We start from the raw sequence: 15,224 nt of genomic DNA, 5'->3' as shown, positions 1-15,224 counted from the left end.
ATTTGTTCTTCCCTCTCTCCCAATCCCCTTTGGCAACTATAAGTTTGTTTTCTATGTCTCTGAGTCTATTTGTATTTTGTGTGCAGATTCATTTGTACTATTTTTAGATTCCATATATAAGTTATATCATGTTTACCTTTCTCTGACTTACTTTACTGATAATAATATTCCCTAAGTCCATCAATGTTGCTACAAATGGTAGTATTTCTTTCTTTTCCATGGGTGAGTAATTACTGTTCACTAATTTTTGAATCAGTAGCATTTTAAAATTTAATTCTTCATTAAGTCCTCACCACACTGATTTTGATGAGCTACCTATAGGCCGTCTCCCCCTTAGATGAGTAACCTAAGGGCTGGGATAGAGTCAGTACATCCTCCTCACTGGACCAGACCCAGACCCAGGACAGGGTGAGACGAGTAAGGGAGCGGACAGTCTGCCGTCTCCCCACTCCTGGGCCTCTCCCCGCACCTGCACGAGGAGTCTCTGTGCGGGTCACAGAGCATCTGGTACTGCATCGCCCTTTTGCCCACAGGACCGGGCAGATGAGGAATCTTTGCATGGTCTTGACTTCTGCTCCAGGAATCTAATGGACGTTTTTATAACTGTCTCCTGGATACCTGTCCTGCTGTTCTGAGGTCACAGCAGCATGTGACACTCACATCAATCTTGTAGAATCTGACACTGGACTCTGTGTCCATTCTCTTTTGAGCTACTTCATGTGGGTTTGGGGTCTGGTGTCACATCACTGACCATTCATTTCCCGCCATCTTCTGTAAGAGCACACCGACCATGAGCACCAGAGTCAGGCTCCTGCCTGTCAGGAAACAGGTGGGCTGCAGGCTGCTGGACAGGGAGGACCCCTTATGGTTCTCATTCCCCACCGTGAACGAGGCTATAACTTGCTATTGTCAGGAGCAGACAGTGAGCCTATGACCTTTGTCTGGGGTGAGTGATAACTTGTGCTGTATCAGCAAGAAATACTGACATCACTTTGTTACCTGTGCGTCTCCTAGAGAAGACCTGTTAGTACAATGAGGTTGTTTACAGGAAGTTAGTAATGCATCTTACAGAAGGCTACAGAGACTTTATAAAACGTTGGGGAAAGAATCAAGAGGGAAACTCCACACTGTTCTCAGGTCCTCACTCCTTAGTCCAGGATCTGAATGCCTGTCTGGTACAGTTCAGTCAGTACCGACGTGCACCCGGGCACTGCACGTTTGGAGGGCTTGAGGTACAAACAGGTGAAGACACAGAACCTCCTCTTGTGTTTAGTGTTCCCAGTTCTATAAGGAAGGAAGGAGCAGGCTTCCTCCTGTGAGACACTGGGGCTTGGAGAGGGTGGGAAGCCCTGGGCTGGGGGAGGACAGCCTGGGCTGGGGGCCAGGTGACCATCCACACGGCCCTAGGATGAGACGGTGGGATGGCATCACCAACTCAATGGACATGAGTTTGAGCAAATTCTTGGAGATGGTGAAGGACAGGGAAGCCTGGTGTGCTGCATGCAGTCCAAGGGGTCAAAGAGTCAGACACAACTGAGGGACTGAACACCCCCACCACCACCACCTGGATAGAGAACAAAAACATTCTAATCAACTGGCCACCACATGTGGTTATCTGAGGTGTGCAGGACGGGATACCTGGGTTAAATGTATTGTCTAACTTGTTGCAGCCTACTGGGTGCAAAAAGTCCAAATAATCCACAGTGATAGTGCCAAAGTTCTCAGACTCTCCAGATCAAATATTGAGAAAATCCTGTACTGCTTCTTGACAAATGCCTCAGGAGAAGCCCTTCTTTCCATTTCCATATGAATGGGAAATGGCCCTTGCCCCAGGCAAAAAGTCTGTCAAATATTCTTTTGGAACAACCCCTCTATTAAGGTACCAGAGACCTGCTTTGCAACAACACTGTTGAATGACTCATTTCATGAGTGGCCTCAGATCATAAAACATCTGAAGCCTTGTCTACCCAGGAGACTGGATGAAGCTCATCACTTCCTCTTCTGTCTCCCCAGGTCCTACCATCCTACTGAGTGATACAGGTAGAACGTCACACACACCTGGACTCTATTGCTCCCCATCCATCCAAACACCTCCCCAAACTCGACCTCACAGGAGGTTAGCTGCTTCTCTTGATGAGTGAAAATGTCTTCTCCAGACTTTATGAAACTGATGATCACTATCCTTTTTGAAATAAAGGTAAGTACCTCAAGTGTTTATTATTAAAAACAAAACATACAAATGCCACAATAAAAAGAAAACTCCTCTGACTGGATGAACTGAGATTTTTGTCTGCTTAGTGGAAACAGAGAAGCATGAGACTCAATATGTGTCTGTTCTTGGCTTGGTTTCTAGAAGGTTAAGTTGGTGTTAATTTGCAATAATTATTCATGGTTGAGGTCTCTGATGCAAACATATTCTCTCCTTACATTTTGGCCATTGCTTTTATAACTTTTAAAATATATATAACACTCTATTTTCCTTATTTTTGTTTCAATATTGATGAAATGTGTGCATTAGTAAGAGAAAAAAATTGATTATTTCATCATCTGTGATTACCTGTTGAAAAAAATAATTAATCATAAAGTGTGTCCCCATCATTCTGTTTTTTTTGCTGCACCTTACATGATCTGGTTTCCCAACCAGGGACTGAAGTGGTGGCCCCCACAATGGAAGCACAAAGTCTTAACCACAGGACCACCAGGGACGCCTCTGTTCCCCATTATTCTAAAATTAGGAAGCTGAATGGAGTAATTAACTAAATGCATACTGAACTGAGCCCCCTCCTGTGTTCTCCTAGGGGATTATTTTCAGCATCATTTATATGGATAGCTTTGAGAAAGGGGTACACAGTGGTACACAGTGTGGTGTCACCCCAAATACTGACAATGACAAAGAGCAAACCTGAAAATAACAGGGCTTATCTTTTTCAACAGGGCTTCCCTGGTGGCTTAGACATTAAAGAAACCACCAGCAATGCAGGAGACCTGAGTTCAATCCCTAGGTCAGGAAGATCCTCTGGAGAAGGGAACAGCTACCCACTCCAGTATTCTTGCCTGGGGAATTCCATGGACAGAAGAGACTGGTGGGCTACAGTCCATGCAGTCGCAAAGAGTCGGACATGACTAAGCGACTAACACACATTTTTTCAATACTTTTAACAACTGCAACTTACTAGAACATGTGGAAGAATGTATTTTTCGAATATATCACTTCTGACATATATTTCCTGAGGCCTCCTTTCCTTTTCCTAATTTTTCCTTTCCTTGTCATTACTGGCAACTTTCAGTTCAGTTCAGTTCACTTGCTCAGTTGTGTCCGACTCTTTGCGACCCCATGGACCACAGCATGCCAGGTCTCCCTGTCCATCACCAACTCCCGGAGTTTACTCAAACCCATGTCCATTGAGTCAGTGATGCCATCCAACCATCTCATCCTCTGTCGTCCCCTTCTCCTACTGCCCTCAATCTTTCCCAGCATCAGGGTCTTTTCAAATGAGTAAGTTTTTCACATCAGGTGGCCAAAGTATTGGAGTTTCAGCTTCAATATCACTCCTTTCAATGAAAATTAAGGACTGATCTCCTTTAGGATGGACTGGTTGGATCTCCTTGCAGGCCAAGGGACTCTCAAGAGTCTTCTCCAACACCACACTTCAAAAGCATCAATTCTTTGGCACTCAGGTTTCTTTTGAAGAAAAATTCTCGATTTTCCTTCTATGATAGTTCCAACATGATGAAATACTTTTAAGAATAATATTAATAGAGTGGATACTTAGCATTAGGAATTATGTCATGAACAAGACAGAAATGGTCCCTGTCCTCAGGATGCTCACATCAGTCTTCCTTGGGCTAAGATGCAAAGTGCAGCTGACACACCGCCAGCTCCTTAAGGGCCAAACCTACTCTCAGGGGCCATAACTTTCAATCACCTAAAGTTAACAGTGAGAAATTCCACAGAACAGTCTGCAGAATTTCAGGGGTCTGGTTAATTGCAGTATGAGTGGAAGACAGCCTGCACTGCCCTCCCAACCTGAGAGCCCCAGTACTCACTTGTACATTCCAAGCGTTTTACATCTCGTGACGTCTCTAAGAAATACCACCGAAGAACAAAGAAAATGATGCCAAGGGGAATCACAGGTATAGCAGTCCAAGGAATTGCAGCCACCATCACGACCACCACACCAATCACAAGTAGAAATGTCTGAAATAGAGAAAATACAGATGCCTTTGTGTCAAGGATACTTATCAAAGATAAATGTTATTGATTTGTTCAGATTAAACTCCTTTCCTTGAAACTTGTTGAAACAGCAGGGAATGCTTTCCTTTCCAAAGAAATAAAACTATAGGTGGTCCTTATGATGTTTATTGAATGCACCAAACGCTCTGATAATAACTTTCTAGGTATCAGCTCTTGTGACACACTCAGCAGCCCTGCTTTTAACAGAGAAGACTATTTGAGGCTCAGAGAGAAGGAGCTGCATCTCAAACTTTCAGGAGTCAGCAGGTGTTACTAGAGAGATGAATGAGCAGGCATCACAGATGAGGAATCCAGACGCCTCAGCTATCCATGTAGGGATAAAGAAGTGGTTAATTACAAATTCAGTGTAACATATCTAATAACAGTATTATCTAATTTTACAAATGGAGACAGTGAGGCACAGGGAGAAGAAAAGCAACTTGATGGACACTGCAAAGCCTGAGTCACGGAGCTGAGAAGCCCATGTCATGAGCCATTATGACATGTTTAAGCTTGCCCCCAACTTACAGCCATCTTTCTGCCATTATACTAAGTATTTAAAATGTCCATTCCAAAGGTTAACCATTATAACAACACCAGATTCCATTTACAATGTGTGCACTATGTGTAAGGCTCTGTGCTGAGTTCCAGGACCATACTCTTAATCGTCACATTATCTCCTGAGATGAAATTCTCTTGGGAAATGATCTTGGTCTAAAAAAGACAGCAGGTAGAATAGAAAATGAAATCACTGGTTGATGCTAATTTAAGCATCCATCTTTATCAGGAAAAGCATGATACCCTGGAGGACAGTATCAGGCAATAAGAATACAATCAACATTTAGTGTCTGCCTGCTATGAAAGTGGGGTGAGGTGGTAGGGACTTGCAGATTCACCCAGTCTGGGCCAAGGCCTCTGAAGTTTATGATCTCAGGTGGATACAAATCCATGGTGATCTGCACAGAGTGCTGGGGAAACACAGAGAAGAATATCTGAATATTTTTAGACAATTCTAACACTCATGACTGATTTTATAAGCTTGTTTACCAAATAGAAAGAATGGCATGAATGACTTGCAGGCAGTAATCACAGTTGATGGAAATTTTGACCAAAAAGGAGCTGGGATGAGAAGGTTGAGATGCTTGTCTGAGTTAACGCTGGCTTTTCTTTAAGATAAGAAACATGAGGTTGGGAGGGTAAGTGGTTGTCCTAAAGTTTTCCAGGAAAGTATTGCTTATCCTGGAGAAAGAGAGGAGCAGTTTGTACTCTGAGAATCCCAGAGCCACAGCTGCAGACAGGAGGAACAAACAACCAGAACTATGGCCAGGAGCCTTTGGAAACCAAATTGCATGATCTGGATGGAGACCCACGTGCTTTTGCTATTTCTCCCCATCTCTGTGGTGCTATCAAAAGAAAACTCAGAGTGAAGAGGATGGAGTTCTGAAGGAATAAATTCTAATCATAAGTGGAAAAAAACAGGGCTGTCTGACCTCACTCCTATTAGATCTACAGAAAACAATTTCTTACAGCCACTGGCTTGACTGTGCATCCTACCAGGCTACAACCTTCATGTTCATGGGGAGGGGTCCTTCCAGCTCCTTCTATGTCTAGCCTTTAGGTCACTTGGCTTTCCATTTTTGTTTGTCAAAACAAACAAACAAACAAACAAACTACTAAAATGTCAATTATAAAAAAAATCCAAATTACTGGTTTTTAGCAGACTTGCATCATTTGATGAACAACATTCATCCATTTCAATAATCTGGCTCTCCCCAGGTGGCTTCCCTGGTGGATCAGTCATTAAAGAATCTGACTGCTATGCAGGAGACCCAGGTTTGATTCCTGGGTCAGGAAGTTCCCCTGAAGAAGGAAATGACAACCCACTCCAGTATACTTGCTTGGAACATCCCATGGAGAGAGGAACCTGGCCAGGCTAGTGTCCATGGAGTCAAAAAGAGTCACACAAGACTGAGCGACTAAACCACTCCAGGTGAGGGCCTTTTATGTCTAACCCAGCCTGGAAGGTAACCTGAGAAGCAGAGGTAAGATCAAAATGAAGGGCTCCATGGAAGCGGTGCCAATGCTTTTCCCTTAGGTACCCACTGAAGACCTATTACTAATGCTCTCTGAAGCTCCGGAGTTAGGTTCAGATTTCATGGCCCTAAATCTAAAGCAATTTAAAGAGGATGGCTCTAACAGCTTTATTACACACACACACACACACACACACACACACACAACATATTGATTTCCCAAGTGGCTCAGATGGCTAAGAATCTGCCTGTAATGCAGGAGACCCAGGTTTGATCCCTGGGTTTGGAAGATCCCCTGGAGAAGGGACTGGCAACCAACTCCAGTATTCCTGCCTGGAAAATTCCATGGACAGAGGAGCCTGGCAGGCTTCGGTCCATGGGGTCCCAAAGAGTTGGACATGACTGAGCACTTTTACTTTTATATGTATATACATTTGTGAATCTTTTATTGCCAGCCATCTCAAACACTTTATAAAAGTTTGTAGAAGATGAAAATAGTATCTAAGCAAAAAGCCAACATCTGAAGAAGGAAACAAAAGATCCTAGTGTACAATAAACACACAATAAATCCCTTCCTTAAAGCAAACCTCATTTCTTTCTCTTACAACCCCAGGAATTAAAAAAAGCCCAATTCAAGCTACACACACAATTCCCCCCACTGGTTGGATTCCAGGCCCATCTGATGGATCACATCACCATGGCCAGTGCTTCTGCACCTCTGTCACACTTTGGAACAGAGACAAGGATGGATATAAAGAAAGAAACATATTGACTCAGAAGCAAGTGACCCAAGTCTTGATACTCCCCAGATAAGGATAATCATTATTTTTATATATTTCCCATTTGGACCACACCATTTGGGAAATTCTATCCAAAGTCTATGAATCCACGTGCACAATAAAAAAAATTCTTAGATGAACTCTTTCACTTGAAAGATAATGGTGATTTTTCACAATTTAGAAAAATTCTTCAGTTGGCAGAGGATGACAATCTATACCTGGAGGAGAAACTCCATTAACCCAATATTGTGCTGAGATGGGCTTCCCTGGTGGCTCAGATGGTAAAGAATCTGCCTGCAATGTAGGAAACCTTCTTTGATCTCTGGGTTGAGAAGATCTCCTGGAGGAGGGCATGGCAACCCTCTCTAGTATTCTTGCCTTCAGAATCCCCAGGGACAGAGGAACCTGGCAGTATACAATCCATGAGGTTATAGAGTTGGACATGACTGAGCGACTAGGCACACAAGCTTAACACTAACCAAGGGTCAGTGATGAGTCTTCATGTAAGCAGTTACAGTAGCTTGCACATCTCAGGAAGTTTAGAGATCAGCTCTGGTTCTCAGATCCCTCCTTCATCACCTCTGTTTCCTTTGATATAACCCAACTCATTTAACTCTGTTAAATCGGGACATTATAAAACATTGGTGAGTCTTAGCTATATGATGAGTCTTAGCTATACAAACCCTGGACTTCCCTGGTGACTCAGATGGTAAAGAATCTGTCTGCATTGCAGGAAGACCCCGGTTCAATCCCTGGCTTGGGAAGATCCCCCAGAAAAGGGAATGGCACCACACTCCATTATTCTTGCCTGGAGAATTCCATGGACAGAGGAGGCTGGCAGTCTATAGTCCATCAGATTACAAAGAATCAGACACAGCTGAGTGACTAACATACACACACACACACGTACAAAGCCTAAGACTAAGATTTATAAACCTGCCCTTTGCTTGGGATATATTAATCACATTTTTCAACCCTCATTTGGCTGCCTTGGATCTTTTCACAACCACGTAAGCTCTGGGACCTGAGTATCCTTCAATTCGCTCCCAAATGAAAGTCACAGCTAACTCCACTAAAGAGTGAATAGTGGGGTTTGGTTCACAGTTTGCTAACCAGCACAACAGGAAGCTTTAGGGAAACATGATGTATCTCTTCCTTCATGGTTAGTGTATCTCATTGATCAATAGCTTCCTTTCCACTTTTGTCAGGGTTCAACGTTATTACAAAATTTAAGTCTGGAGCCCACTTATTTGTTAATTTAACAAGGTACACCTTCAAAAGAAGAGCACTATATAAGTATATTACAGGGAAATCTACTCAACATTCTGTGATAACCAATATGAAAAAAGAATCTAAAAAAGAATGAATATTTGTACATGTATAACTGAATCACTTTGCTGTACATCTGAAACAAACACAACATTGTAAATCAACCATATTCCAATAAAATTAAAATACCTTTTAAAAAAGAAAAAAAGTCTTTAAAAAAAGCTAAAAGTCAAGGGTTTTGAAATCTATCTTATAAATAAAAGAAAAAAATAGAACATAAAGTATGTAGAAGAATGAAAAAAAGAAAAAAAAAAAAAAGCCTCTTGAGAGTCCCTGGGACAGAAAGGAGATCAAACCAGTCAATCCCAAAGGAAATCAATGCTGATTATTCACTGGAAAGATTGGATGCTGAAGCTCCAATACTTTGGCCACCTGATGTGAAGGGCTGACTCACTGGAAAAGACCCTGATGCTGGGAAAGACTGAGGAGAAGGGAGCGACTGAGGATGAGATGGTTGGATGGCATCATCAACTCAATGGACCTGAGTTTGAACAAACTCTGGGAGATAGTGAAGGACAGGCAAGCCTGGCGTGCTGCAGTCCAAGAGGCTGCAAAAAGTCAGACACAATTGAGCAACTAAATGACAAAAGACCTGAGTGAAAAAGAAAACTAACTTTTAAACAGAAAAATCAACAAACACAAAGCATGGTTCTTTAAAATCACCAAAAATGCAAAAGAAAAAAAAAAAGAGAAAAGTTACAATTCACACGAATTAAAAGAGGATAACACAAAAGACTGGGCTTCCCTGGTGGCTCAGATGGTAAAGAATCTGCTTGCAATAGGGGAGATCCAGGTTTGAGCCCTGGGTTGGGAAGATCTGGAAAAGGAAATGGCAACCTACACCAGTATTTTTGCTTGAAAAATCCCATGGACAGAGGAGCCTGACAGGCTACAGTCCATGGGATTACAAAGAGTGGAACATGACTGAGGAACTAATACTTTAGCTTTCATTTTAATACAAAAGATACCATAAGCATTACAAAGAGAATATAATAAACATTGTGCAGATAAATTTTTAAATTTTAATGTAAAGGACAAATGTCTTAAAAAATGACATACAAAACTAACATAATGACATAGAAAATCTGAATAACTGCATATTGGTTTAAGAATCTGAATCCTTTATTTCATTTTACTTTATTTTATTGTTTTGGCCTTACTATGCAGCTTGTGGGATCTTAGTTTTCCTACCAGCAATCAAACCCAGGCTCACAACAGTGAAAGCATACAGTCGTGATCCATGGACTACCAGGGAATTCCCTGACTACATGGGCTTCCCTGAATACATAATTTTTAGATTTCTCAAAGAAAAGACTGTAAGTCCAGAGGGCTTCACAAAAACATTGTACAGAAAAGTTTTACCAAACTTTTCCAGAGTACATGAGTCCAGCATTATCATGATATAAAAAAACCAGATAAAGACATTAAAAGAAAGAAAAATTACAAACCAAACTGTCTTGGAATATTAAACAACATACCAATGAACTGAATATAGCAATATAAAAAAGATAATACTCCACAATCTAACTTGACTGGGCAAGTACAAAATCCTCAGGTTCGCCTGTTACAAAGGACAGGCTAGAACCCTTGGGCAGGAGTTGATGCTGTTCTCCACAAGCAGAATTTCTTTTACTTCAGGAAGGCATTGTCCCTACTTAAAATTAACTGAATCTGGACTTCAATCACATCTACAAAATACCTACAGAGAAACATACAGATCGCTTTTTGACTGAATAACTGAGAAATGTAGTCTGGTCAAGCTGACATTAAACTGACCATTAAAAATGGAAATATTTACCATGTATTTTCATGAGGATACATAAGAATTGATGCTTTTGAACTGTGGTGTTGGAAAAGACTCTTAACAGTCCCTCAGACTGCAAGGAGATCCAACCAGTCCATCCTAAAGGAGATCACTCCTGGGTATTCGTTGGAAGGGCTCATGCTGAAGCTGAAACTCCAATACTTTGGCCACCTGATGTGAAGAACTAACTCACTGGAAAAGAGCCTGATGGTGGAAGGATTGAAAACAGGAGAAGAAACGTGGCTTGGGAAATTTTGAGCATTACTTCACTAGCGTGTGAGATGAGTGCAATTGTGCAGTAGTTTGAGCATTCTTTGGGATTGCCTTTCTATGAGATTGGAATGAAAACTGACATTTTTCAGTCCTGTGGCCACTGCTGAGTTTTCCAAATTTGCTGGCATACTGAGTGCAGCACTTTCACAGCATCATCTTTTAGGATCTGAAGTAGCTCAACTGGAATTCCATCACCTCCACTAGCTTTGTTTTAGTGATGCTTCCTAAGGCCCACTTGACATCACATTCCAGGATGTCTGGCTCTAGGTGGGTGATCACACTATCATGATTATCTGGTCCTGAAGATCTTTTTTGTACACTTATGTGTATTCTTGCCACCTCTTCTTAATATCTTCTGATTCTGTTAGGTCCATAACATTTCTGTCCTTTATTGAGCCCATTTTTGCATGAAATATTCCCTAGGTATCTCTAATTTTATCGAAGAGATCTCTAGTCTTTCCCATTCTATTGTTTTCTTCTATTTCTTTGCACTGATTGCTGAGGAGGCTTTCTTATCTCTCCTTGCTATTCTTTGGAACTCTGCATTCAAATGGGTGTATCTTTCCTTTTCTCCTTTGCTTTACGCTTCTCTTCTTTTCACAGCTATTTGTAAGGCCTCCTCTGACAGTAATTTTACTTTTTGCATTTCTTTCTCCTTGGGATGGTCTTGATCCCTGCCTCTTATACAATATCACAAACCTCCATCCATAGTTCATCAAGCACTCTGTCCATCAGATCTAGTCTCTTAAACCTATCTCTCACTTTCACTGTATAATCATAAGGGATTTGATTTAGGTCATAACTGAATGGTCCAGTGGTTTTCCCTACTTTCTTCAATTTAAGTCTGAATTTGGCAATAAGACACCTTAAGACAGAGCAATCAGCTTGTGAAAAGAAAAACTGTCTACAAAAGCAAAAGACATTTTCTGAGATGAGTTTGATTCCATAATTGAATTACTGGCGTAAAAGCCTTCATATCTTCAAAGCTGCTCTCTATTAAACTTGTTGGACTTCCCAGGTGCCTCAGTGGTAAGAATCTGCCTACACTGCAGGAGACACAAGTCTGATCTCTGGGTTAGGAATATTCCCTGGACAAGGAAATGGCAACCCACTCTGGTAGCCTTGCCTGAGAAATACCATGGATGGAGAAGCCTGGTGGGCTGCAGTCCATGGTGTTACAAAAGAGTTGGACACAATTTAGCAAGTAAACAACACTGTCCTTGTTAAAGTATTATTTTCACCTTATTTTTAACCAATCTTTTCTTTGTAAGTAACCACACCTGGCTTTATCCAAATAAAAAGGTGCAGCAAATAATTGTCCCCTGTGGGAATACAATATATCATGCTCGTGCTTAGCTGTGTCTGACTCTTTGCAGCCCCATGGACTATAGCCCACCAGGCTCCTCTGTCTGTGGAATTTTCTAGGCAAGAATACTGAAGTGGGTTGCCATTCCATTCTTCAGGGCATCTTCCCAACCCAGGAATCGAACCCACGTCTCTTGCATCTCTTGCATTGGCAGGTAAATTCTTTACCACTGAGCCACTTGGGAAGCCCAATACAATGCATAATTTAGTTAATCTAGGTCATCTTTCCATGAGAGGTGATTGTCTCTCTGTTGTGAAATGTGCTCACAGTAAAGGGAATCCATACCAGACACCTGGAAGGCAGAGGGAGAACCACTTACCCAGCATGTCGCTGCTTCAGACCAACCTTGACATGACCGTGTAGCCACTCCTGCCCCAGGTGTCACTCATGTTAACTCAGCCTCCCAATCACAGCCATACCTGTCTCTCAGAAACACAGCCTCTTACTGAAGATAACAGGCGACATCAGCAGGCTGAAAGGCCCACCTCCAATCCCTGTGAAAAATCCTTGAGAAACAGGCACTCTGCTCTTCCCTGTGAGAACTCTGGCAGGACTGGTACACTACCTGTATGAAATCTTGAAATATCAGGGGCAACAAGTCATCCATATGCCCAATGTCTTTGAAGAAACGATTTAAAATTCTTCCTGCAAGAATAGGGATACAAAAAATTACTCATTTCCTCAGATAGGAGCTTTAAGAGAAATAATACATGAACAAATCAAAACAATATTTTTGAAGTATATGTATTTAGGGACTTTCCTGGTGATACAGTGTCCCCAGTGCAGGGGACATGGTTTGATCTCTGGTGCAAGAAGATTCCACATGCCACAGAGCAACTAAGCCTGTGAGCCAGAACTACTGAAGCCCATGTGCCTAGAGCCTGAGCTCTGCAACAGAAAAAGCGACCACAATGTGCAGCAACAAAGACCCATGCAACTAAAAATAAATAAATAAATAAATAAATATTTTTTTAAAAGTACATGTATTAAATATTTAATATATTGGGCTTCCCTAGGGGCTCATGCTAAAGAATCCACCTGCCAATGCAGGAGACATAGGAGACAGGAGTTCAATTCCTGGGTCAGGAAGATCCCTTAGAGTTGGAAATGGCAACTCGCTCCAGTGTTCTTGCTAGGAGAATCCCAGGGACGGAGGAGCCTGGTGGGCTGCCATCTATGGGGTTGCACAGGGTAGGACATGACTGAAGCGACCTAGCAGCAGCAGCAGCCAGTATTCTTACCTGGGAAATCCCATGGACAGAGGAGCCTGGCAGGCTACAGTCCATGGGACTACAAAAGAGTCAGACATGACTTAGTGGTAACACAACAACAAATTTAATATATTACAAATTCATATGAAATAAGCCAATGTCAGTGGTAAAAACAAAGACAAAATAGGATGATACCTGAGGAGAAACAAAAATACCACCAAATGGCATTGGGTGGGGAATTGAAATTTGAGTCCTGATTTCTAAAAGAACGGGGGAATCTTGTGGCAGTAAAAGGAAGGGTTGGTGGATTTGAGAATGTTCCCTCCCTTTAGATCCATCCCATCTAAGGCTCACTTCAAGTGCTAAATTGGTAAATAAATAGTTGCAAAATACCTAAGTTAATCCTAATTGTTACACCAATTTTGCTTTAATTATCAAGATTAATTTTGCCAAGTGATACTTTTTAAATAAACATAACTATAACCTCTCTGCAATTGTTTTTTTCCCTCCAGATGGCTCACAGAAGCTCACATTTTGGGAAATTATGGCTTGTGGCCATTTCCAAGCTGTAAGTTTACTACTGGGGTAATAAGCCCTTATTTTCAGAGGTGTACTAGGTGTGACAAGCACAGACTTATGAATAAGCATCTAAGAAGACCAAAGGGATGTAGGCAGGAAAACTGAAATATTGCTAAATGACCAAGAATCACTTATCATTGATTTTACCTCCCTTCTCAGAATCCACAATAATAGTATATCCTTAAGGCTGCAGGATAGAATATGAGAATTTCTGGTAAATATCTGGCATGAACTAAAAATGTCACCTGTCAATTCAGTAAACAAAGGATGCTGCAGCCATCAGGACTCTGCAGCCACCCCTGTGAGGGTGCTGCACCCTAAGGAAACTCAGGATGAGAAAGAACAGGACACTGGCCCCAGACAGGGGAGGCACACATCAAAGGAACTGTAACAGAGATGAGCCAATATTGACTCCATGCTGGATCTGTTTCTTTGACCATTGCTATTCACTGTTTTTGTCAGGGAACCCTGCCCTTCTGCCTGAATGTTAAACTAAAGTGGCTTTTATCATCTCACATGGAGACAATCTGACCCTCACCACTTGTGAATGGCTGCAGAAAAACTACCCTCTTATTGTGTAAGATAAATGGCCTTTTGACTTCACTTCCTTGCCTACTCTCCCCTATATTCTGTAAAAGAACCAGGCATCTAGACCCCAATAAGATGGTTATTTTGAGATATTAGTCTGCCATCTTCTCAGTCTGCCAGGTTTCCAAATAAAGTCATTATTCTTTAGCCTTAACATGTCGTCTGTAAGACTTACTGGCATTGTGATGTGAGCAGAGCAAGCTTGAACTTGGTAACAAGTAATACCACTGTATGTGGTTTTCTCTTCATGCCATCACATACCAGAAACCAAGACCACCATAAATTATCTATTAAAAATTCTACTTTTGAAAATAAACACAGAAAAGAGTTCAATTCAATACACCACCAAAAGAGTAAATAACTGATGCCCCTAAACCTTTGGACCTATCTTTGCAGTACTTATTTGGGCTTCTATTTTCTTGAAGGAATGAAGTTCTGATAATAGACACAGGAGGGGGAGATAAGATACACACTGTGTATGCCTGCTGCTCTAGGATTAGTGACCTTAAAGATTCAAACTTGGTTCCAAATCCTTGAATAATAAATCAGCATCTGGAGAAGTCTACAGGTCATCAAGAGCCTGGTTAACAGTGTCACAACCACTCAGAGGCTGTGATAACAGAAATTCAGTCCCACTTGATGCTCCCAAATTTATGACTGTAGTTTTCACATTAACAGGCAATGTATAGAGACTTCACAGCTGCAATAGCAAAAACCTTTCCAATTACTTTCTCATTTCAGCTTTGTAATGAGAAGAGACTGTGTGGGCCTCTGCCATCTACTATCCTGTGCTCCTCACAGTGCCTGGACTAAAGAACATGTCTTGAATAAATCTGCACAAGATGCTGCCCTAAACAGTCTTATTTAATCCTCACAAGTCTTGTGAAACAGGAAGGGCAGTGGTTATTCCCATTTCACAGGAGAGGAAGTTCCCAGACCCCATGTCGACATCCTCACTGAGGTTCATAAGGCACTGACCCTGTGCTAAGTGCTGTGAACTATTAACATGCTTAATGGCCATAACACCA

The 15,224-nt window shown here is 41.7% G+C and overlaps 2 protein-coding genes across 2 annotated transcripts in view; one reads left to right on the top strand and one right to left on the bottom strand.

Moving 5' to 3' along the window:
* LOC122447240 (ATP-binding cassette sub-family C member 4-like) overlaps positions 1–15,224 on the top strand; it is a 914,448-nt gene that overhangs the window by 256,647 nt on the left and 642,577 nt on the right. The window lies entirely within an intron of this gene.
* LOC122447592 (ATP-binding cassette sub-family C member 4-like) overlaps positions 1–15,224 on the bottom strand; it is a 160,581-nt gene that overhangs the window by 65,531 nt on the left and 79,826 nt on the right. The window contains exons 20-21 of the mRNA XM_043478289.1: positions 12,384–12,463; positions 4,048–4,198 (exon numbers count right to left, since the gene is read on the bottom strand). Coding sequence (XP_043334224.1) covers positions 4,048–4,198; positions 12,384–12,463 — 231 coding nt within the window. The remainder of the gene's footprint in view (positions 1–4,047; positions 4,199–12,383; positions 12,464–15,224) is intronic.

This window comes from Cervus canadensis, chromosome 9, assembly GCF_019320065.1.
Source record: "Cervus canadensis isolate Bull #8, Minnesota chromosome 9, ASM1932006v1, whole genome shotgun sequence".
NCBI lineage: Eukaryota > Metazoa > Chordata > Mammalia > Artiodactyla > Cervidae > Cervus > Cervus canadensis.
The sequence above is the reverse complement of the archived record's forward strand: the minus strand, read 5'-3'. Positions and strand labels throughout refer to the sequence as shown.